At 41.9% G+C, this 21,342-nt stretch overlaps 1 protein-coding gene across 1 annotated transcript in view; it reads left to right on the top strand.

Moving 5' to 3' along the window:
* The window catches only part of pdlim4 (PDZ and LIM domain 4), a 43,254-nt gene extending 22,472 nt beyond the window's left edge, over nucleotides 1-20,782 (top strand). Inside the window, exons 4-7 of the mRNA XM_020097361.2 lie at nucleotides 9,264-9,517; nucleotides 11,343-11,620; nucleotides 16,677-16,815; nucleotides 18,599-20,782. Of these exons, the coding sequence (XP_019952920.2) occupies nucleotides 9,264-9,517; nucleotides 11,343-11,620; nucleotides 16,677-16,815; nucleotides 18,599-18,803 (876 nt within the window). The 3' untranslated portion in view covers nucleotides 18,804-20,782. The remainder of the gene's footprint in view (nucleotides 1-9,263; nucleotides 9,518-11,342; nucleotides 11,621-16,676; nucleotides 16,816-18,598) is intronic.
* The last annotated feature ends 560 nt before the right edge of the window (nucleotides 20,783-21,342 follow it).

Here is a 21,342-nt window from a genome sequence, read left to right as displayed (position 1 = left end):
TCTTATCCACTTCTTCCTCTCCCTCCCTCCCTCAGTGGAGTTTAAAAATGTTCCCTGGCGTCTCATTTAATGAAGTGAACCTGGACGCCTGGAAACCACTAAGTCAGGGCCACTTTAGCTTCACGCTCAGGTAAATCCTTCTTTGCCTGAACAGAGGAAACATCCGCCCCCCAGGGTCACATAAAAGACCGGGGCTCGCTCTTTCTTTTGTTTCCTGCTGTGTGAAGATACAGCTGGAGGGGCTGCGCTGACACAATGGTGATTGCTCCTCAGACACCTCGCCTTTATTGGAAACTATAAATGCAATGGGGCCTCTAATGCAGCTTCCAGACGTGCACTGAACTCCGGACATTTTCTTGAAATTTCCTGGAGGGGGTGTATGTGAGAACTCAAATGTCCAGAAAATGAGTGAGTGAAGGTTTTGATGACCTTTCTAACACATGATAGATTCAAGATTATGAAAAAAAAGATGTCATTCATGTATAAGATGCTGAAAGTTAATGGGATAATGAGATCTGAGAGCTTCTGCCTTCTGCATGCTTCACTCAGACGCCAGTCCAAGTCTGGATGTTCCGGACATTTTCCCGTTGTAGTAAAAGTGTCTGACAATATCCTGTCTGGGACCAAATATTTGGAGTTCATGTCTGAAAACTGTTTAACACAGGCTCAACCCAAATCAAGCTGGACTGTGTGATACACAGTTGCTCTAATGCTGAGCCAGTTTGAAGAGCATGGACAAAACTTAACAGAAAGATGAGGATCACTGCACATTCTCTGGCTGTGCTGCAGATTCTAAACTAACCAACCATTATGTGACGTGACCCACAACACAGGGACTCATGCTGAAGCGCTCTTTGTCGAACAGGGTGAGAGCTGAAACCAGAGAGGAACACCAGCTGATCTCTAAACAAATTCATCTGGAAATTACCACACATTATTTCCCGGCCCTAAGAAAGATTGACTCATTCCACTAAGAATAATGCAACAGCAGCATCAGAAAAGTGTTGCAGCACTTGAGGCTAATAAAAAAAGGTGCTTAAATGTGATGACAGCATTCTTCGAGACATTCTGTGTTTAAATTTTCCTTTTGTCACCAGAAGCGTCTTGTTCTTGACCAACTGCCTCAGTTAGAAATTCTAACCTCACTTGTGGGGAATTCAGCAGGAAGTGACACGTGGAAGCTCAGAGACGTTTCCTTCTCCTCGAGATGTTGTCATTAAAGTGGACGAGGAAATGCTGGATCGCTCTGGATACAAGTATCTGCGTGATTTCATATTGTTGACGTGAGTGTTCTAGCAAACAATGTTGGAGTGTTTGTGGGAGTGTGCGATGTGTCTCCATGGAGATGCACTCTCGTCTTGGCAATGGTCTCCACCGGATATCATACACAACTTCCTAAAGATAAAGAGAGCTGGCCGGGACGAGGTAATGAAGAGGTGTCTGGAGAACAACAACACAAAGTGCTTGTGTAGTTTTGACAACTAAAAGCTTGTTTAAGCTCCATCATGGAAAACAAATGAGCTGTAATCAGATACTTTGCACAGATTCTACATTTCATGCAAAAGCATTGGGTGCACTTGAAAGAAAGACAATGTCAAACCAACATGAAGCAAAAAATGAATCATCTGTGTCACTCAAATCAGAGGGTGTTACAGTTAATGAGCCCCCTGCTGGAGACTGACATGCATGACCCACATATCACAAGAAATGAATAACAAATGAATCCCAGTGAAGTTTTACTTCATTCATACATTTATGTATTTGTATTCTCTACTTGTACGTCTCACCCTGTTATGTTTAAATCGTTTACCAGGGAACTGGCTGCAACATTTTCAGAAAATGCCTGGTTCAACTTTCCTGGACTTTTGCTTTCTCACACGCAGCTTCTGGAAAACCTCAATTTAAGTCTGGATTTTGTCTGAGGTCAGCTATTGTTTCACCGTCTAAATAAACCCTGCAATACTCTCATCAGCATCAGAGCGCCTCGATTGCTTTCGTTCCTTCATGAATTAGATTCACTCCATTTCAGATGCAATCCACATTTTTTTCCCCTGGTTGTCGTCACATCACGTATCGACATGTGTGTTGTGGTTTGTCCCTTGCGTCAAGTAGAGACTCAGCTTTACTTTTAATCAAAACCTCAACTGAAGTCAGTCGGAGTCAAGTGCTGTGATCACTTGCTGATGTGTGCAGTGTGCTAAAGTGCATTTGAACAGATGCGATTGCTTAGATAAAAATGTGGAAACTACAGTGCTACAGCTCTGACAGATGGTTTTTACATTTGCAATGTGAGTCATAATTCTCGAATTCCCTCATTTGGACTAAAATAAAACGTTTTCATGCTCTTGTTTAGTTGCTCTTAGACATGTGAGTTGTTATATAATACACCTGATACAGTGTTTTCATCAGAAGCCTTCAAGAGGGGTCAAATCTGCAAACTATCCCTTTTGCCATTTTCAAGATGGAAGTTTACAACACGCTTTGTGAGATGCTCCCAAGTAATATACATGACCAGGAGTCTTACAAAGCAGAACTAAAACAAATAATAACTAATTCAAGTATTAATATACATAACTGTGATTTAAGGACCAGTATCTGATGTTTATTGATGCAATCACATATAAAATATCTTACATCTGAAAAAGTTTTTCCAATGAGAAAGACAGTTTTTGAGGGAAAATGCCTCCCAGGCTTGAAAATGGGTATCTGATCTTACATCTTTTTATTCTTGGTTTTATTCTTGGATCAGTTTTATGCACCAGTAAAGTTATACCAGCAGTTACTGACACTTCAGTCTATGGAGAATTCCTTCCATCAAATTACACAGCAGCCGCTTCAGTATTGGTGGGAAAAGCCCATTCGTCAATGCAGTGAAGTCAAACAATATTTTTTTGGCGAGCGACAGCAGATGCCATTCACAGGGACTATACCCCGTCATTAAAGTGAGCGCTATTGTGGCCGAGCACCATGGCCCCCGTGGAAAGAATGAGGCTCTGCAATGCGGAAGCTGAAAGTTCTGGATCGCACGTCACGGACGCTTCCAGTTTCAGGCTGGGAGCTGGCAGCTGAAGTCGAATTCTCCGAGCTAACGTTAATGGGAGCTGACAGACAGAGTCCTTGCATGACTTACAGACACAGTAATTCCTTTACTGCTTGGAATTTAATCCTCTGGAGAAAAAAAGGTGATAGATATGATAAAAAAAAAAGAGTCTGTTTTAGGAATGGAACAAATCAGTTGCTTTCAAATATCTGTCATCAAGAATCATTTGCCCACGAGTGTTAAAAACTTAACAGCGCAGTAAACCTGATTTGTCTAAAATGCATATTTACACTACGGAACAATAAACAGGGAACCAGATGAGACCAGTTAGACGTTGTGCAAAAATGGAATAAGATTTATATCATAGAGAACTTTAAATAGGTCTTAACAATATTGGGCCATCAAACATTTTATGAGTATTCTCCTGCACTGCCAAAATATGTTTACTGCTACGTCCACTGTAATCCCCTGCCAGGAAATTCAGTGGAGCATTGCTGGAAAGTCTTTTTTAACAGCTCCATATTCATGCCTGTTAGATAGCAGACCTGTGACCCCACTTATTTGGTTGTTTGTGTTCACTTATCAGTCAGTAATCCCAGAAATGTCCAAATCAGGCTTTTTCGTAAAGGAGCTTTCCTCGCTCTGCTTGGCTGTCAGCGCGACGGGGGTGTGGACGGGGTCACTGAGAAAGTGTCCAAGGAGACTGCAGCCGTCCAGACTTGTTTAGATTTAGAACAAATCTTTTATCAGGGGATTTTCGAGGATTAGAGGGAAGATTTTTAGTTTAACCTTCTTCCCCCTATTTCGTTTTCAGCTGCTTTTCTGGGTCTTGTATCTTTGTAGTTCTGTTAAGAATTTAAAATGAAAACTATCTTGTGTGTTCAGTCTTTAGTTCAGCTCAGTCACTGAAGCCTTTAAAACTTAAAGAATAATTCCAACAGTATTGCTGCCATTAGTGGCTTTGCTACTGCATAAATCCATATATCGAATTCAACTTGGTAGACCAAAAGCCAACTATATCGACAGCACTGAACTGTGAGGGAATGCAGAGACGTTGCACCATCCACGTTCATTAGGAAATCGGGTGTGGGGAATTTAATTAGATCTATAGGTAGAAATGGAAAATAATGTTTTCAATCGCCTTAACCTGAGATTCATTGAATTTTAATGACCTCTGAATAAGCCGATGTCTGTCATGGGGAACACTGGTGTTCAATTCCCCAATGGCCAGTGTTCCTCTGTGTTCAACCTGCATAGGGAGTTTTTCTGCACCTTTATTTATGTCTTTATGTGTAGATTGACTTTGTCCTTCCAACCACATGAATCATGCAAATCAGGCATAGTATCTCGTCTTTGGTTCAATGTCTCACCCAGAAGGTAGGTGCCTTACTTTAACCCAGATGTTTTTCTCTTCAACATCTGTACATTCAGTCCAAACCGAACCGTTTTAAAGATTTTTTATTCTCTTTAATGCTCCCACTTGAAATTACATTGCTGTCACTTGAAACTTTAACGCGGTGTTATAATGCTGTACTTGGCTACATCACAGCACATTTGACTTGGCAAAACCAGTATGGGCAAAAAATAAAAAGTTTAATATCTTCATTTAAAAGTGTAAATTGATAAACTACAACACTTTGCAGATGTTAGACCCTTGGACTCCACTGCAACATTAATCTTCCTCACAGCACCCCCACTCCGCCTTCGCCCGTCTGACTCTGCTCCCATAGAGGCACCCGGGGCCTGGACCAGGGAGCCATAAAGGGCTGGTTTGTGTTTGGTTAGTGGTGCAGAGCGCCATGTGAAAAGCTTAATTTCGGAGGTCTGGAGGGATTAAACAACGCAAGAGGAGGAGGAGGTGGTGTCCGTGTGTGTGTGTGTGTGTGTGTGTGTGTGTGTGTGTGTGTGTGTGTGTGTTGAGCATGAATTTGTTTGTGTCTCCGGTGAGGCAGGCAGGCAGGCTGAGGTCTCGGTCTTCAGGCATATGATTTCAATTAGGGTCCTCCACCTTTTCCTCCTCCTCTCCTCTCCTCTGTGGACCCTCGGCTGACCAAACTGTGGCTGAGGTACCGTGGCTGAAACATGCAGTCCTTCAAGCTCTTATTAATCAGAGTAACCTTCAGTCAGGTTGATGAATGGAGCTACTTGGCTCCCCTTGGCTGAAATCACCTCGGTTTAACATGTTCCCCTTATTTGTCTTTCTTTGGCACATACAGACACACATACATGGTCAGTGATCCTGAACCATTAGCCATGCTTGGTTACCATTGTAAAACAGGCCGGCGGAATCAGACGGCCGCCAGAATTTACGAGCATACAGTGGTAGACAATGCTCGTTCTCATAAATCCTCTGGTCCTTTTCTTTTCCTCTGAGCCGGGAGGAATGCAGTCGAGATTTGGGAGAAAATGAAAGAGAAGCCGTTCCTCAAGAGACAGAAATTAGGAAACAGAAGATCTCACAGATGGCCTTTCTCAAAAGTCTTGTTATGTTGACTCTCTGTTGGACGTGGACCGACGCTGCTCATATTAACTCTTATTAATTCTAAACTGTTTTGACTACATTGGAAAAACAAGATAAGGTTACCAGGAGAGTAAGGGTGAGAAGGCATCCACCAGATTAGCTTGCGTGTCACCTTAACACAAAATCCCCATTAAACCTCAACATAGACCAGACCTGGAAAGGTCAAATAAATCTATTTAATGAGACAGTTGTCTTACAGCTGATTTTTGTAATAAAGAAAAGGAACTGAGCCACCGTACTTTTAGAGCAACTTGAAAGCGCTCACAGGTTCCTGTAATGTTACCAAACTGGCATTTTTATAAGGCGAGCCCCAGATGTGCGGACTTATAAATCCGTCATCCACCCAAGGCAAATATCTGGATAACAGACATGTAGTGAGCAAGCCGGAGAGAAACCAGCGTTATGAGGAGAAAGACAAAAGGAATGAGGTGGAGGGGGACAGAACAAGTCCAACCATCTCTGGTGTGAGGGTGAAAATGGGTGAACATTTATTTACTGCTGACAAAAGCGAAATCTCAGTAAAGCAGTGGTTTTGAGATGCAGGTCTTACACAGTAAATCCTTATTTTTACACTTTCAAGGGCTTTACTTGTCTTTGAAGGAGGCAAATATTGGTGTGGAACTCAATAATGTTTAAATAATCATTCATCAGAATAGGGATGGAGGGGAATGAAGCAATTTATCATTCAGCGTCTTCTAGGGTTGATTTCCTGCGATTTCTAACAAAATCCAAATACCATCTCGAACTAGAGTGTAGTTACCGACGCTGAGCCAGTCGGAACCCATCAGGACCGGTCAGGACACAACTAGACGGGCAAGGTTTGGACCAAAGTTTTGAATTGATACACGGGTTTGGGTTCAGTTTTGGGCTTTGTACTTGATTTTTTTAAGCTGCACATCTGGCTCAAATGAAACAGATCAACTGTCGATCGAGTTCGGCAAGCTCTGGGCTGTGTAGACAATTGCGGCCTGACTAGCACTCTAACCTTTCTTTCTGTTGAGGACTGTTGAGTGCACAGCCTTTCCTGACTTGCAGGTATAAAGATAGAACATTTTCTCTGTTGCTGTTGCGCCCATCTGTGTCCCTCTGGTGATTTTTATGGCTAAGCAAATAAAATGTTATTTTTTTTCCCTCCAGTCAATAAAAGTATATCAGCATCTTTTTTGTCTCCTAACGCTCTTTTAAATATATGATCGTATACGTTAGCGTGTGATTACCTGTCCTCCTGCACATGGCGTGTTTGTACAGATTAGGAGTCATAAATGTAATGTCTTTACCGTCATGCCTCTGCAGGGGTGTGTAACATAATATACTCCCAGGGATTTTCCTCCGATTGCCTCCTTTATATTCTCTAAACACAGGCATGAATAAACTTGTCTGGTGGTGAACCAGACAAGTTTAGTTAAACAGTGAAACAGTTATTGTAGCGATTGGTATTTGCAGATGTTGCTTTGTCTTTAAATGAATAGTGGGTTTTAATAAGGATTAAAAAGAGGTGCAGGGACAGTGATTTCACCTTTCCAGTTCTGGGCTTGTTCTCAGGAAGTTGACATGAGACTATTTGGCAGTGAAATAAAAGATTGACAGGTTCAAAAGGACACTTTGAAGGAACCAGGCGGCAAAGTACAATTGACTACTTGTTGCTAGTCCAAGTGAGACCTTGGTTGATTCCCCAGCTGCTACTGTGACTACCTGGCTAGAGTTACAATACCATTGGCAGTGTGGTCGGACACAAACTGCTCCAGATTTCACTACATCTGGCTGAACAAAACAAACACCAATAACCAGTCCCCATTGTAGGAATGGAACAATGGGCTTCCACGTGACAGGCTGATTGCTCACATGTATGAAAGTGAACAGATGGGTGAGATAAGGGTTATTCGGTTCTTGTTTGGGAGCAGAGTGAAGATCAGCACCGGGGGCCACATCCTACCCTGACCTCACACTCTCCCTGTTGTCAGTATAATTAATCAGAGGTAGAACTTTACTGATCATTCAGTTAATGTCACTAAACATTGAAGTATATGAATTTTTAATCCCACTCAGTTCGAGTTCTCCATCTGTTAAAACAGGGCTAAAGCCAATGAGTAAGTTCTGGTTTGGTTTGTTTGGTGATGTGGTGAGAACCAGGCTTCAGAGGGGACCGGCTGGTTTTGATATTCTGCCCAAACAGGGTTTGGCTTTTGGGGTGAAGCTGCCTCGAGCGCTGCCTCCCCCCCACCCAGCCCTCCCCTGAGAACTTAACTTGGCCACCTGCTTGAATTTGTTTCCCCCAGACTTTTTGGATTCATCCATCCTCACATGCCCACAGTTTTTGGGGCGAGTGGGAAGACGTGGTTTTAAATTTCTTGAAAGTAATCTGTCTTAACTGCAGGAGGCAGGCCAATGACAGGACACTTCCCTGAGTTCAAGATGTGGGTTGGTCAGGATAGATGTTGTGGAGGTCTCCAGTTTGCTGAAAAGTGCTGATTATGGCAAGATCTATGGAAGTGTGTGTGTGTGTGTGTGTGGAAGTGTGTGGAAGTGTGTGGTCCAGGCCAGGGCTGAGGACAGGATCACATCAAGCAGACCCATCTGTTTAAATGACAGGGGTCCTGTATGGAGAGGACGTGAAACTGTACCTCCTGTAGCTAAAAGGTATTTTCAACTTGCCCAAAACACACAGGCAGCCACACACAGTCTCAAACACAGGCACACACAGTCATTCCAGTGGCACATACATCTTATCTAGAATGACTCCACTTAACTAAACAAATCGCATATTTCCAGCTGAAATGTTTATTGTCTAAACTCCTGCTCATGCACAGCCAAGTTTCATCATTAAAAACTGCTGCTATCTCTCAAATTCAAAACTCTAAAACACTATCGGAGGTGGTGACATCATTGCAAGCCATGTAATAAAACTTTTTATGTGTAAAGTTCAGTCTCTGGCACTGAGCGTTATCACTCAAGTTTTGCTGATAAACACAGAACTGCTGGGTGATGTCACTGGGTGAGTTTTTGCAAATGCATGAAAAGGGCGTTGACCTCGGGATAAACACACTGGCTGAGCATTCAGCAGGCGTCTGTGCATCTGTCCCGCGTTATTCCAATCGAGTCATCTAAACAGTTGTAGCTGAGATAAAGTTATAGTGGAGAGAAAGTCTGATACAGCATGACAGAAAGATAATAATTGAATCTTGTACAGTCTATCAGCTCTGTCAGCTTCTATAAACGACTCTACTCATAGAAGAAGCAGCTGGGGGAAGACTGCATTTCCATGTTTACACCACATAAGTTGATTTGTTTTGACAGAAACATTTGCAGGATAAATAATGCAAGCTCCTTCTTTATAACCCTGACTGTTAAAGAGGTGGGAAGAAACAACGTGGAAAAATCTCTTTTTTCTCAAACCTCACCGCAGCAAAGACTCATTTGGGAACAACCTCTGCCTCTAAAGAACTGTGGTTTTCTAGTCAAGGCATCAACAGGCTTTGTTTGTTGACCCTCTTCTCTTTTTATGTAAGATGCATTCTGTAATTAAGTCATTACCGTTTTCCTTCCTGCAAACACGAATGAGCTCCTCTAACGTGACAAGCCTCTCTCTCTCCATCGAATCCCTGTTTCTCTCAAATTTGTTTTAAACGATAGAAACTGTGTATTTTATCTCCCATGTCCTGTTTTTTTTAAAAGACATCCTTCTTTTCTCTTCTGTCTTTTTAGAATTTCCGTCCCATCAACAGCGGATATGGCGGTTACAGCCGTAAACCTTCATACACCCCCGAGCCCCAGTCCCCACCGGCCCCTCAGACCACTCACGTGAATAACGGACACTCCAGACCCAACAACGGCCACAGCTATGGATACGGAAACGGACACGCTCAGTACAACAACCCGACAGGGCTTTACGCTGGCAGCAACGGTGACAAGTTTCTGCCAAGCAAGATGGGCGGCCTCAACCTCAGCGCCACACACAGGTGAGACATTCTAATACTTTTACAAAATGCAGTAAAACAATACAAAATGGATCATTTATTTAAAATACCAGCACTAAAATACAGATGAAAATTACATTTACTAGAGGCAAAATACTACTTTGCTGCTCACAGACCCTGTAGTTAGACTGTATTCAATTTTACTGTCGGCATTTTATACAGACAGATTACAGCAAGGTTATGCCAAGTCAGAAATATACTGTAAAATATGTCCACTTCATTAGAATTACCCAGAATGAAATACAATCAATTTTAGTGTAATGACAAAATGTAGTTCTATATTGTAAGTTTTTACAATAGAGTACAACAAAATCTACGGTGATTGTTTTAAAGTTCATTTTGTTCAAGTACTTCAGGATCTAATCATCAAAAAATGTATGTAATTGAAGAGAACCAGTAAAAACAAATGTAATATTGAAAGTCAAAGTTGTAATATTGAAATTTAAGGTGTATATATGGATTAACATCAACTCGTGCATTCAGTTACATTCAACTCAGCCTATTAGTATCCATTACTACATCACTACATTAATTTAATATCTTCTTTATTGCCACATTACAACTACTCCATCCAAGTTTGTATCATCTAATACTTGAATAATATAATACACTTACAGTAGGAGAGTACTAATCACAACATATTCATGAAATCAATCTAACATATGAATGTTTGTATAGTCGAAGAAAGCGTTGTTACATAACCTTGGAAAGGAGCCAAAGATGAGTAGCGCACAAGCACAAGTGCACTTTATTATTTTAAAAAAATAGCGTCATAACAATAATACTTCATATATCTACAAACTTACTATAAATGGGAACTTTTGGAGTCTATATGTTGTTAATAGCAGGGACTCATGAGGCTTTCAAAATATCCCATGATTTTCCCACACCTGCCTCATTGCACAACATTACTGTGAGAAAATCATGGGAATGGATATAAATAGTTGTAACTCCCAAGTGATTCCATCTAAAATCCATAAACCTTATATTGTCAGAGCATCAGCAGCAGCAGATGCACACACAGACGTGTACATATACACACTCTAGATGTCTCCTGACACACCTGCACAGATGGATTGGTGCCTCTGGAAAAGCCATTTGCTGTTGTGTGTCCCCTCAGGTGGACGATAAATATGTTAGTTTAGACTCAGTGAACGTCCTCTCCAGAGTTCCCCTGGTTGGGACTGTTAATCCGTACTAGGCCCACACACACACACACAAACACACACATACACACACACACACATGCTTCCTTCAGACTCTTGGAGTCCAGAGATACTTGCAGTTGAGTGTGTCAGGATTTAAGCACATCTGTCAGCAGCCCCGTGCATCTCCCAGAGGTTTGAATGTATCAGATGAACATGATCCCTCCTGTGCGGTTGTGGAAGAACTTGATGGATGGATGAACATGCCGGACCATAGCGCAGCGCTGTTGTGATTGAGACTTCATGCCGGTGGAATCACATGTCGAGCGTGAGGCAGAGACTTTTCTCAGCAAAAGACAGATGGATGCGATGTGTTTGTAGAAAGAAGAATGCTGCATTTCTCATGGTTTTCTTTGGTGGTCTGAGAGCCATCATCTGTTCTTTTATCTTTTTGTTTAGGCTACTTCAGCTCCTTTCATTCCTTCCTTAGTCAGATATTACCAGAACCATTACCAGGATACCACCTGGTAATAAAATGTTTTGTCCAAATCAGCCAAGATCACATCATCCCAGTGTTGTCTTCTGTGATTAATAAAGGATAATGATGTTTTTTAGTCTCCTGTCAATTATACTTTGTTTCTTGCCTCTCCTGTCTCCTTCAGCCCAGAGCCTCCTATGCAGCCTCCTATGCAGCTTCCCATGCAGCCTCCTATGCAGCCTCCCATGCAGCCCCCCATGCAGTCTCCCATACAGCCTTCCATGCAGTCTCCCATACAGCCTCCTATGCAGTCTCCCATGCACTCCCCCGGGGGCCGCAATGGTTTCAACACACAGTCAGACGTCTACAAGATGCTGCAGGACTACGAGGAGCCTGTCTCTGAACCCAAACAGTCCGGATCCTTCAAGTATCTCCAGGGAATCCTGGAGGCTGAGGATGGAGGTAGGGATTTCTGTGCTGTTATTCACACTGTGCTACTTTTTGCAGGAACCCATAACAATCTGTATATAAAGGCAGAAGCTTTTTCTAACCTTACATTTAGTCATATGTATGCTGAAATTCCTGGGTCAGTATTTCCTCCAATGCAGATGAGTCCATGTCCAGCTAAAGGAACATTTTGCTCAGGCAGCTTCTCTCTGACTGTTTTCAAATCCTCTGTCAAACTGGCATAGTTTTCCTTATATAGAAAGACACAGACAGCGAGGACAGGCTCAGAGAGACAGAGAGAGCGAGTCAGCATGAGAGAAAACAAGAGACGGAGAGAACAGGAGAAAAAGAAAATGATGAAGCACTTTAAATAGCTCACGCACGGATGAGCAAAGGAGGGAAGTTTTTCTAAGGCAATTTACTGCAAAAACAACTTCACAAAGGTCACTAAAGAGAGAAATATGGTTTTCCTGTCGGCCCTCTGACCACGCGGCAGCTGAACTTCTGAGAGGAAGTCCTGTGATGCTGACAGCAGGGATAATCCCCGGAACTAAAACCCTCTCTTCGGGTTTCCTTGTTTATCACTAACGCAGGACAAAAGTTGTGAAAGCAGTAATAAGCCAAGCGTTGGTATGTCACTGCAGAAAGAGCACAGTCCTCAGAGAACAGGGGTTATGACCTGTTAGTGTGGATCATCGATCATTGATGTTTATTTCTCACACTGAGGCGTCCTTTAGACACGTCCTTTAACTCGGCTTTTACTGGAGAGTCAGCAGCTGTTGATGCAGGAATCTGCAGCGTCATATTCAGCATGTTTTCACGATAACAAACTCCATGTGTAAACAATTGTTTCAATGTTTTGTGTGCACCGTGTGTACTTTGTCATATTAGAGAAGCTCTGTCCAAAGATTTAGCAATTGCTTTAATCTGCTCGGAGAGAGTTCACATACTCTGGTTCGACTGATGTGGGTTTTTGATGGCAGTGCTCGTGCAGATGTTTTTGTTATAGAGAACTGAATGATGGCTAATACGTGGTGGTATATGGTAAACTGAATATTTTTCATGCAACAAAATAAAAAAAACATGCAGTTTATGTGTCCTCCTGGGGCCAATTTCACAAAATTTGCAGCATGCAAGCCACGCCTTGCAACTTGAGAGCATTCCCTCTTTTGTTATCTAACTAGAAAAGAAACGTGCATGAGTAAGGTCGACAACTGCAGGAGTTGTATTTCCTTCCTTATATAGCAGTTATTGAGAATTCATGCTTGTCATCCTACAGTATGTTAGACATGCTGCTACATCAGCAACATATGCTGCCCCCCCCCCCCCCCCCGGCACACACACACACACACACACACACACACACACACACAGAATGACACAATTTTACAGTTCAACAACACAAGGTCAATTACTGTATCAGTAATTTATGGGAGTGAGTCAACAGGATGCTGGCACCATTTGTGTGTAAGACGTTTCCGCATAACACAGCCCCGTTAATTATTTTTGACAGTGCATGATACTGAAAAAGCAAAATAAGCCTATATCTCTTCTCTCAGTAATAATGCTGTGTGATATCAAAGCTCAGTGTATCTTGCTTCTCGGCCAAAACACAGCTGGGATTGGCTCCAGCCCCCCGTCGACCCTCAAAAGGATAAACAGTGTAGGTACTTAAAGAGATAACAAAGTTTAGTGTGCAAATCATTATCTCTAGCAAATATATAAAGTATAATCATGCCATTCGAATGGAAAAGCCTCTGTGCATATTTTTGAAACAAAAAAGGAGCAACAGTTTCTTTTCCCCTGTGGAATATTACCATCCCTGGGCAAAAGTGAAAACTTCCCTCCCGGTTATCACACCTCTGGGTCAGCCTTTTGATGTGAGAACCGACAGGATAATCCACAGCACAAGGAACAAACGCTGACTGCTCCTGCAGCGAGGCCTGGAGTGCTGCCAGGCCGCTTCAAACTTAATTTAGTGCTTAATATTGCACTCAACGCAGCAAGCGAGAGGGGGAGTGTTGTCGAAGGAAAAGAGTGGCGCTAATGATAGACAAAGGGGCTGCAGGGAGAGAGAGAGTAAGTAGCACCGCTGATGGATTGAAGAGATTAAAAGGAAAGTGTGTTTGTCTGCTGTCGGTGGTCGTTCGGCTCATGGAGATTACTGACAGGTTGATTGACAGACCAAGTCCTTGGAAAGATGAGCCTGACGAATCCTCAGGTTTACATCTGGATCATTTTAAAAGCTGTACCTGTCTTTGTGTTCATCTGAGATGTGCGAGAGATCCTGTCGCCGAAGTGTGTCCCTCGGCTGTTGCGGGTTAAGGAAGTGGAATTAACAGCTGTGAGCAGATCCGACTCTCTCAGGTTAAAGCGAACCCGTCCTGTTTTTTCATGCATACTTTGTTGTCAGGCTTTTAAATCACCGCAGTTGGTCCCACTTTTGAAGGAGCCCCCCCTCCCACCTTAGGGGCCGTGTTGACTTTCGGGGGGCTTTTAAAGTTAAAGCAAACAAGAGTGTCAGTTTACCCAGAATTCCACAGGCTTCACGATGATTGGCTAGCAACTGTGATATAGAAAGTGTGTGGAGTGTTAGGATGGAAATTTTATTCCTAAAGATGGATAGAATATAGAGAGTTATAGAACTCAATTTATCAATATTGTTTTTTGCATGTGGAGCTATTATAAGTTTATATGAGAACAAATAACTCATTTACTCATGAACAGACCATTTGCTGTATGTTTTGAAAAAGTGCACAAAAATAGTTTTTTTTTCCTTTTTAGACTTTTTTAGTCGCACACGAGAACTTATGATTTCAAATAAAAACAAATTGAGGGAAAGACAGACACGAGAGGACAAGACATTTGAGAAAGCATTTTTCTTCAACAGCTGGGAAAAGAAATAAACATTACTGCCGCTGACCTCCACGAAACCTCACACCTTCTCACCCACCATATTTTCAACCTTCAGCTGTTTATGTCCCAAAAAATGTCTTTATATCAACTGCCCGGGTATTTTTTTTAACAGAGAGATTGTCGCTTCATACTGTGATGAACGATGGCAACAAAAGCAGGTTTCAGTGCATATAAAAGTGCTCAGGAGGGAAGCAGGCCGTGTCCTTTCCCAGAATACGACCTCTGTGAATTCAAACATCCATCAGCGTCTCTGGTATGCAGAGGGAAATGTTATACTCTTAAAGTATAACACTTCTCTGATTATTGATGCCTGCTGGATGATGAAATGTAAACGTGAAGTGTTCACACATAGGGAGAGCTGCTACGTTCAGGTCACTTGGTCCCATGAACCATATGGGAGGTTAAAGGGAAATATATCACAGTTGTCCCCTGCTCGAATGTAAAACGGCCGATAGAGTGATGGAGATAAACATCACATCAGTTATGGTTCCATTTTACATCCACTGCAGAGAAGGTTGATTCTGGGTGTGAGGATTTGTGGGAACGTTCAGATGATTATTCCTCAGGGATCAAGCTGGACCTGAAAAGATTTAAAACCATGTTAAGATTTCTGCTCCAGTGGTTGTTAAACAAACACTGTCTAAAAGCACTTCAGATCTTTGTTTTGTTAATGTGCTTCATTTAATTTCTAAAACTAGTGCAATGCCTTTTATAAACCTGCCTGTTTGCTTGGCCTCTTGTGATGTTTTTTGAAACTATAAAAGAAATGCTGAGGAAAATTCAGTGACGCTCGACTCAGTGAACAGAACATTGAACCGGAGAATCAGTTGTTGTTGTTGTTGTTGTTGCGCTGTTTTCGTGAACAACAACGTCACTTTGGTCCCAGCCGCTGCTGCTACAGAGCGCTGGTCACTTGTTTATTCAAATTTCATTCATACTTTATGTGTTATGTGTCCAAATCACATCAAATTCTTCAATGCTCTTACAATATGTGAAGCCAATAAATGAACAGTGAAATGAACAGATCCAAAACATATGGTTTTAATACTTGACCTACAGTCATTTTCTGTTTGGACCAAACTATCATTTCAACACTTTCAGTCTTAGTTTTCTCTGATGTCCCCAGAGATGATAAATGCATCTCTCCAGCAGCTGATCATTGGGCCCATTTTCCAATTCTATTTCTTTCTAAATCCCCTTTTATAACTCTTATGACAGAGAAAACCTGCAGCTCAAATGGTCAGGAACAAATCAAGACTTTTTTATCCCCTCAACAGCTGTATACACTTATATTATTACAGCTGTTTATTTTTCTTTTCAATATTGGGATTTGCTCTGCCTTCAATTCCCTCTGGCTCCAAACTCTGCGCTTGACAGGTCTCAGTTAGATGGAGGCTACACACGACTGTTACACTACAGTACATCTGGTTGATATTAGTCACAGTGTAGGACACACTTGTTGCGTGGGGTGAGATATGCCTGTGTCGTAATCTGCCAGCTTGTCACTGTCTGTCAAACAAAGCACGGCGTCTTAAGTTGTGTACAAACAAGACGAAACAAGCTCTCAGTCGTCCTCTTTTGGTTCAGTCCTGACTCTGAAGACTCTACGCGTCAAATCTCATCTCAGAGCGCTGCACATAAATGCTTCTCCGTAAGAGTGCATCATTAGGTTCTGGAGACATTAATCCCAGGAATAACAAACCCAGCTTATGTCAGCGCTTAAACACAGCACAGAGGGGTCCGAGGGGAGCTGTTACCAAGCGACGGATAGTCCTTTGAGTCGGGTGCTAGTTGCGCGGTTGTTAGGCCGCGGTTAGTATCGGTGATATGAGGCCTCTGAGCTGCTGGCACATCCCCAGTGAAGGAAAACCACTACTGTGCTGCAGTGGCTGTGCCCCCCTGATCTACCCTGTGCACATGGAGCCCCTGAAGTGATTCCAGTTATCCAGTATTAACTCTACACCCCTTTTCATGTGATCCAGTTAGACTTAACTAAATGCCAATGTGAATGTTAAAGAAAGCTTTCGTTCCAATGGCTGAAAGAATTGAGATATTTGAGTTAAATTAGAAAATCCATTGAAAATCAGTTTGATGTTAAAGGCCTGACCAGTTTCCAAGTGTTCTTGTATTTATTCTGTTATTTTCTTATTTCTAGGTGTGTCCCCAACAGAGAGGATGAGAAACTTAAAGTCTCCAGTCAGGTCTCCAATCCCCAAACTGGGAAGTCCCATTCCCAGCCCCATGTCTGGACTCCAGAAGCTCCCGCAGTGCACACGCTGCTGTAACGGCATTGTGTAAGTATTGTGCAGACCCTAATTTTATTTTAAAGAAATATGAAAAGTGGATTAGAGGATACCAACTTACAACATCGTGTAGTTGTATGTCATTTTTTTTCCTTTTTGCTCATGAAATGTAAACCTCTCAAACTCGTCCTTTTTGTGTAAAATATTCAAAAGTTTTGGTGTATTTTCATTTCAAAACTTTAGTGCAGCACCCACTATACGTGAGGTGGGTCACGGTTCCTCCCTGAAACGTAGAAGTTAACTGGTGCTGGTCGACCTGCACCAGCTTTCACAAGCGCTCCAAAAAAAAATAGATTCCCATTCAACACCCCCCCTTCCTGTGCACATATGATGTTTACACATATTTTGAACTGCACACATGCATGTAGCTGCATATTCATAAACAGTGAGCGTACACTCTCCATTCACACACTCTCCAGCAGATCCAGTGATGTCATCGGCTTACTTTACCCGTGAAGAAGAAGGCATTGTGGGAGCTTGTGTGGCACAATGAAGCTGTTATGACCTGGGAGCATTTTACAGCTTTTTAAACAAGTGCAGAGCAGGAGTCAGGAGTTTACCCTACAAGTTGTTAGATGGGGAAAGTGGTAAAAAAACAAAAAGCAGCAGGCCCATGACTGAATGATCATTGTCCAAAGAGGAAAATCTTACTGGAAGCATGTGAAAGAACAAGTGCAGTCACTGTGTCACAGAGGAAAGCAGAGAACGTCTAAGTGAAGTAGTGTTGATTGGTGGCGAGCTGGCAAAATAAACATGAACCATACACCCTTCATATGTGACAGAATGAATATGTGTAATGTTTTGGTGAGGAAGAGAAATATTTAAATGTTTGGTTAGTTGCTATAAAGTTTGATAAATGTTGATTTGCATAGATAATGGGAAATGCAATAAACAACCGAGTCATAACTTCCTTTTTAAGTGTTCTGCTCGATGTGATGTCGTCTGCAGCGATCCCTTTTAAGGCCGTCCGCATTTTGCTCGTCAAAGCATCATCAGTATTTTTGTTTTCACTCTCTCATTACATATAAGGCCGTGTTATTCCTGTTCTCTGATTGTAAAAAATAAATGTTGGATTAAGACAACAGAGTCTAGCAGAACACCAGCAAGAAATCAGTCGACATTAAACACAATCATAAACCTCAAGCTGGATATTAAAGACGGGGGGGAAGGACGGAGAGCTTGTCCTTAAATAAATCTTGATAGGGTGGCTCTCATGGACGAAGAGCTAGAAACATAAACACATACTCAGGAATGGTTTCTGTTCAAGAGGCTTACGCAGCTACAGTATGGCAGCAAATGGACATGATATGTTAACACAGACACCACTTGTATACCTTGTACATATTTTCTGCACAGTCATATATTTTTCAACATAGATACAGCTATTTATTTTTATATACTTTGATTTTTATATATTTAATATTTTAGTATGTATTTTTTCACTTATTCCTCTTGTACCTTCAGTTCCCGTCTTTATCTGCTTGTATTTGCTGTATTTGTTTTTGAATTTTCTTTATCTTTCCCACTATTTGTCTCTTTTAGGATTCTGATTCTGAAGGGTGGATCAGATATAACTATGTTAAACACTATTCTGTAGCTGTAAACTCTAAACAAAACTGTACAGGTGAATTAGTTTGCGGAGGGTAAAGGCTAAAGAAGACAACATCTGTTGGTTTCATGAAGCCTTAGTTGTTTTTCACTGTGCGATCGTCCCCTGCTGCATCTCTGTGGTTTGTACATTTCTAAAAGTCCAACACTCTCTGTCTCCCTTCAGTGGCACCATCGTGAAGGCCAGGGACAAGCTCTACCACCCCGAGTGCTTCATGTGTGACGACTGCGGCATCAACCTCAAGCAGAGAGGCTACTTTTTCATCGAGGACAATCTGTACTGTGAGACCCACGCCAAGGCACGCGTCCAGCCCCCCGAGGGCTACGACGTCGTGGCTGTGTACCCCAACTCCAAGGTGGAGCTCGTCTGAGACGGAGGTGCAGCCCGTCCCTCTGTAATATAAGTGGGAATCCAGAATATGGGAGGATGGGTCTACTGAGTATCTAAGCCTGGGTTTATTTGGCTCCGTCAGGCAGGAATTGACGATCTTGGATATTGGGGTTTAACCTTTAGCAGAGTCCTATGAAATTTGTGTTTCAGCCTTTTTACACTGACAGACCCAATGGAATGCAATAGACATCAGGCATCTTGAAATATGTAAAAGCATCTCCAACCTATTAACACACTGATATTGTTCACTATGTTCCCTTTGACGGCCCTCATTTCTCAACTGTTGAATCCTACACACACAAAAACAGCACAAAACAATGTTCAAATCCACATCACAAGCACATTACTAGATCATCCCATGTAAAAAAACAAGAAATGAGCATTGCAGAGTTACCACAAGAGATATTTGAGCTGAGTGGGCTGCTTGCTGTGATGAAGTCTGCAGGAGCTGGTGATCTTTGCTGAATTTGCATTTCACACCATTATAGTGACAGTTTCCTATATTTGCCTCTGTTCTGCAAAGTCATCTAAAGGTATTGGCGATATATTGTTTAATGCTTAAATGGGTTAAAAGGTTTATTTTCAACTATAACTTACAGTTACACATTATACTCCTGCTGCCGTTGGACTTTTGCATTTGTAATCTACATGTTAATTTTTCAGACTTTTATACAGTTACAGAAACATCTCTCTTTGATTGTCATTTTTTTTGCTCTCTTTTCTGTTACGTGTAATTCATTATAATGGAATGGGAATGGAATGTGCGTCAGTTTGCTTTGAGGTGTGGGTTTGCTGAACTACAACCCACAGCGACGCCTCCGTACACAGCTATGAAAACACCACCTTCTGAAATGTCAACAAAACTGCAGGAGGCATTTTCAAAGCTCTGCGAGAGTCTTGGTTAGATTTAGTAAAAGATGTGAGCACAAAAACCTGAATTCATTTTCAGCAAATTGCAACAAAAATGAGGTTTTAACAATGAAGTCCACATGCATTGAATTTATTCCCAACAAAGGAGATAAAGTGCCTCTGGCTCGTGCACCTGACTGAGAGAGGAATTTCAGCTCTCACCCTGAAGAATTCAAGTTCACAGAGGAGAGAGCACAGAGTTCAGCGGGTGTGTTTATTAAAAAACACTCCGGGTTAACACTGCCCGCTCGCCACATCTTTTAAAAGCAGTCATGTGCATTTTAGGAGATAGAGCCATAGAAAACTGTTAGAAACTCATAAAGTGGGGCTCCACAGCCGACAACATGTGGGAGCAATATTCACTGTGTGTAGAGGCTTGGACCCACTGCAGAGAAACATTACTGTTCCTCTTTTAGGAAGATGGAGAGAGACAGAAGTTGGAGGTCTGCATAGTTTAATTCCCTTCCTACTATGAATTCAGATTTCTGCTCACAGCCAAAAGATAAATGAAATATTTTTTTACTTTCCCTCTGAGAGAGAGGGAGGAAAGAAATGAGGGGATGCCGTAAGTTTTCTTCTCGTGACACGTGGTTTTTTTTACAATATAATTCTTGGCATGTTGTGAACCGGGTGGAGAAAGTGAGTCTATGGTTTTAAAAAACTTTCCTAACAAAACTACTTGGATCATTTCAGATGAGAAAATGAACTTTGCCGTGCAGATATCCGTCTTTTTTTTAGATATCAACAATGTTGTGTAGCCACTGGTATGCCATCTGTACTAGTTACCTTGTAAATTATGTGAAAATGATATTGCTACCACGTTGCTTCTTTGGTATTGTATATATTTGTTTTTATGGTGATTGCTTTAACATATATAAAACATGTCACTCACATGCCTTCTGCATAGCCTGTGTCTTTACATGATTTCTTTGACACAAATCCTCTTTTTGTGTTTAACTTATTGTTCCACCAACACATGTTTTTGTCCTGGATATTCTTATTTTCTCTTTTTTTTTCTAGGACCTGAATAAAATGAGAAGTGAATTACAATGACGTCCACTTTCTTTACTGTTCGAGAAAAGGCTCAAGACCTACATCTCTAACAGATATCTGGGTTTACAATTGGTCCATATTTATATAGCACTGTGCTTTCTTCTATGACTAAGGGGCAATTTTGGGGTTCAGCATCTTGCTCAACGACACTTAATGAAAGGTGAGGACTGGCTTCGAACGGCTCTCTGGTGAGAGGACGACTGCTCTACCCCCTCTCAGCCACAAGATATGTGTCTTACAATCCAAATCCTCAGACATCCACTTCACAGATGCTTCGATTCTGAGCATAAAATTGTCAGGATATAAAACCCGACCTCATGGTTTCAGCATGTTGCGTCTCATACAGCTTTATTTCCCTCGAGAACAAGTACATTTTTCAGGGTGTAAGGTACGACCCTTTATACACAGTCTATGGGTACGACACATAAAGTCTGATTTGGTCCACAGTATCTGGGCAGAAATACCCGGAGTTGGTTTTAATTAAGGAGCAGTGATGCTTGTTTCAATTCATTTATGTCTGCCTTTACCACATTCAACTGTCATTTAGATTTCCCAAC

The sequence above is a fragment of the Paralichthys olivaceus genome, chromosome 15, assembly GCF_024713975.1.
Source record: "Paralichthys olivaceus isolate ysfri-2021 chromosome 15, ASM2471397v2, whole genome shotgun sequence".
Taxonomy (NCBI): Eukaryota; Metazoa; Chordata; class Actinopteri; order Pleuronectiformes; family Paralichthyidae; genus Paralichthys; species Paralichthys olivaceus.
The sequence above is the reverse complement of the archived record's forward strand: the minus strand, read 5'-3'. Positions and strand labels throughout refer to the sequence as shown.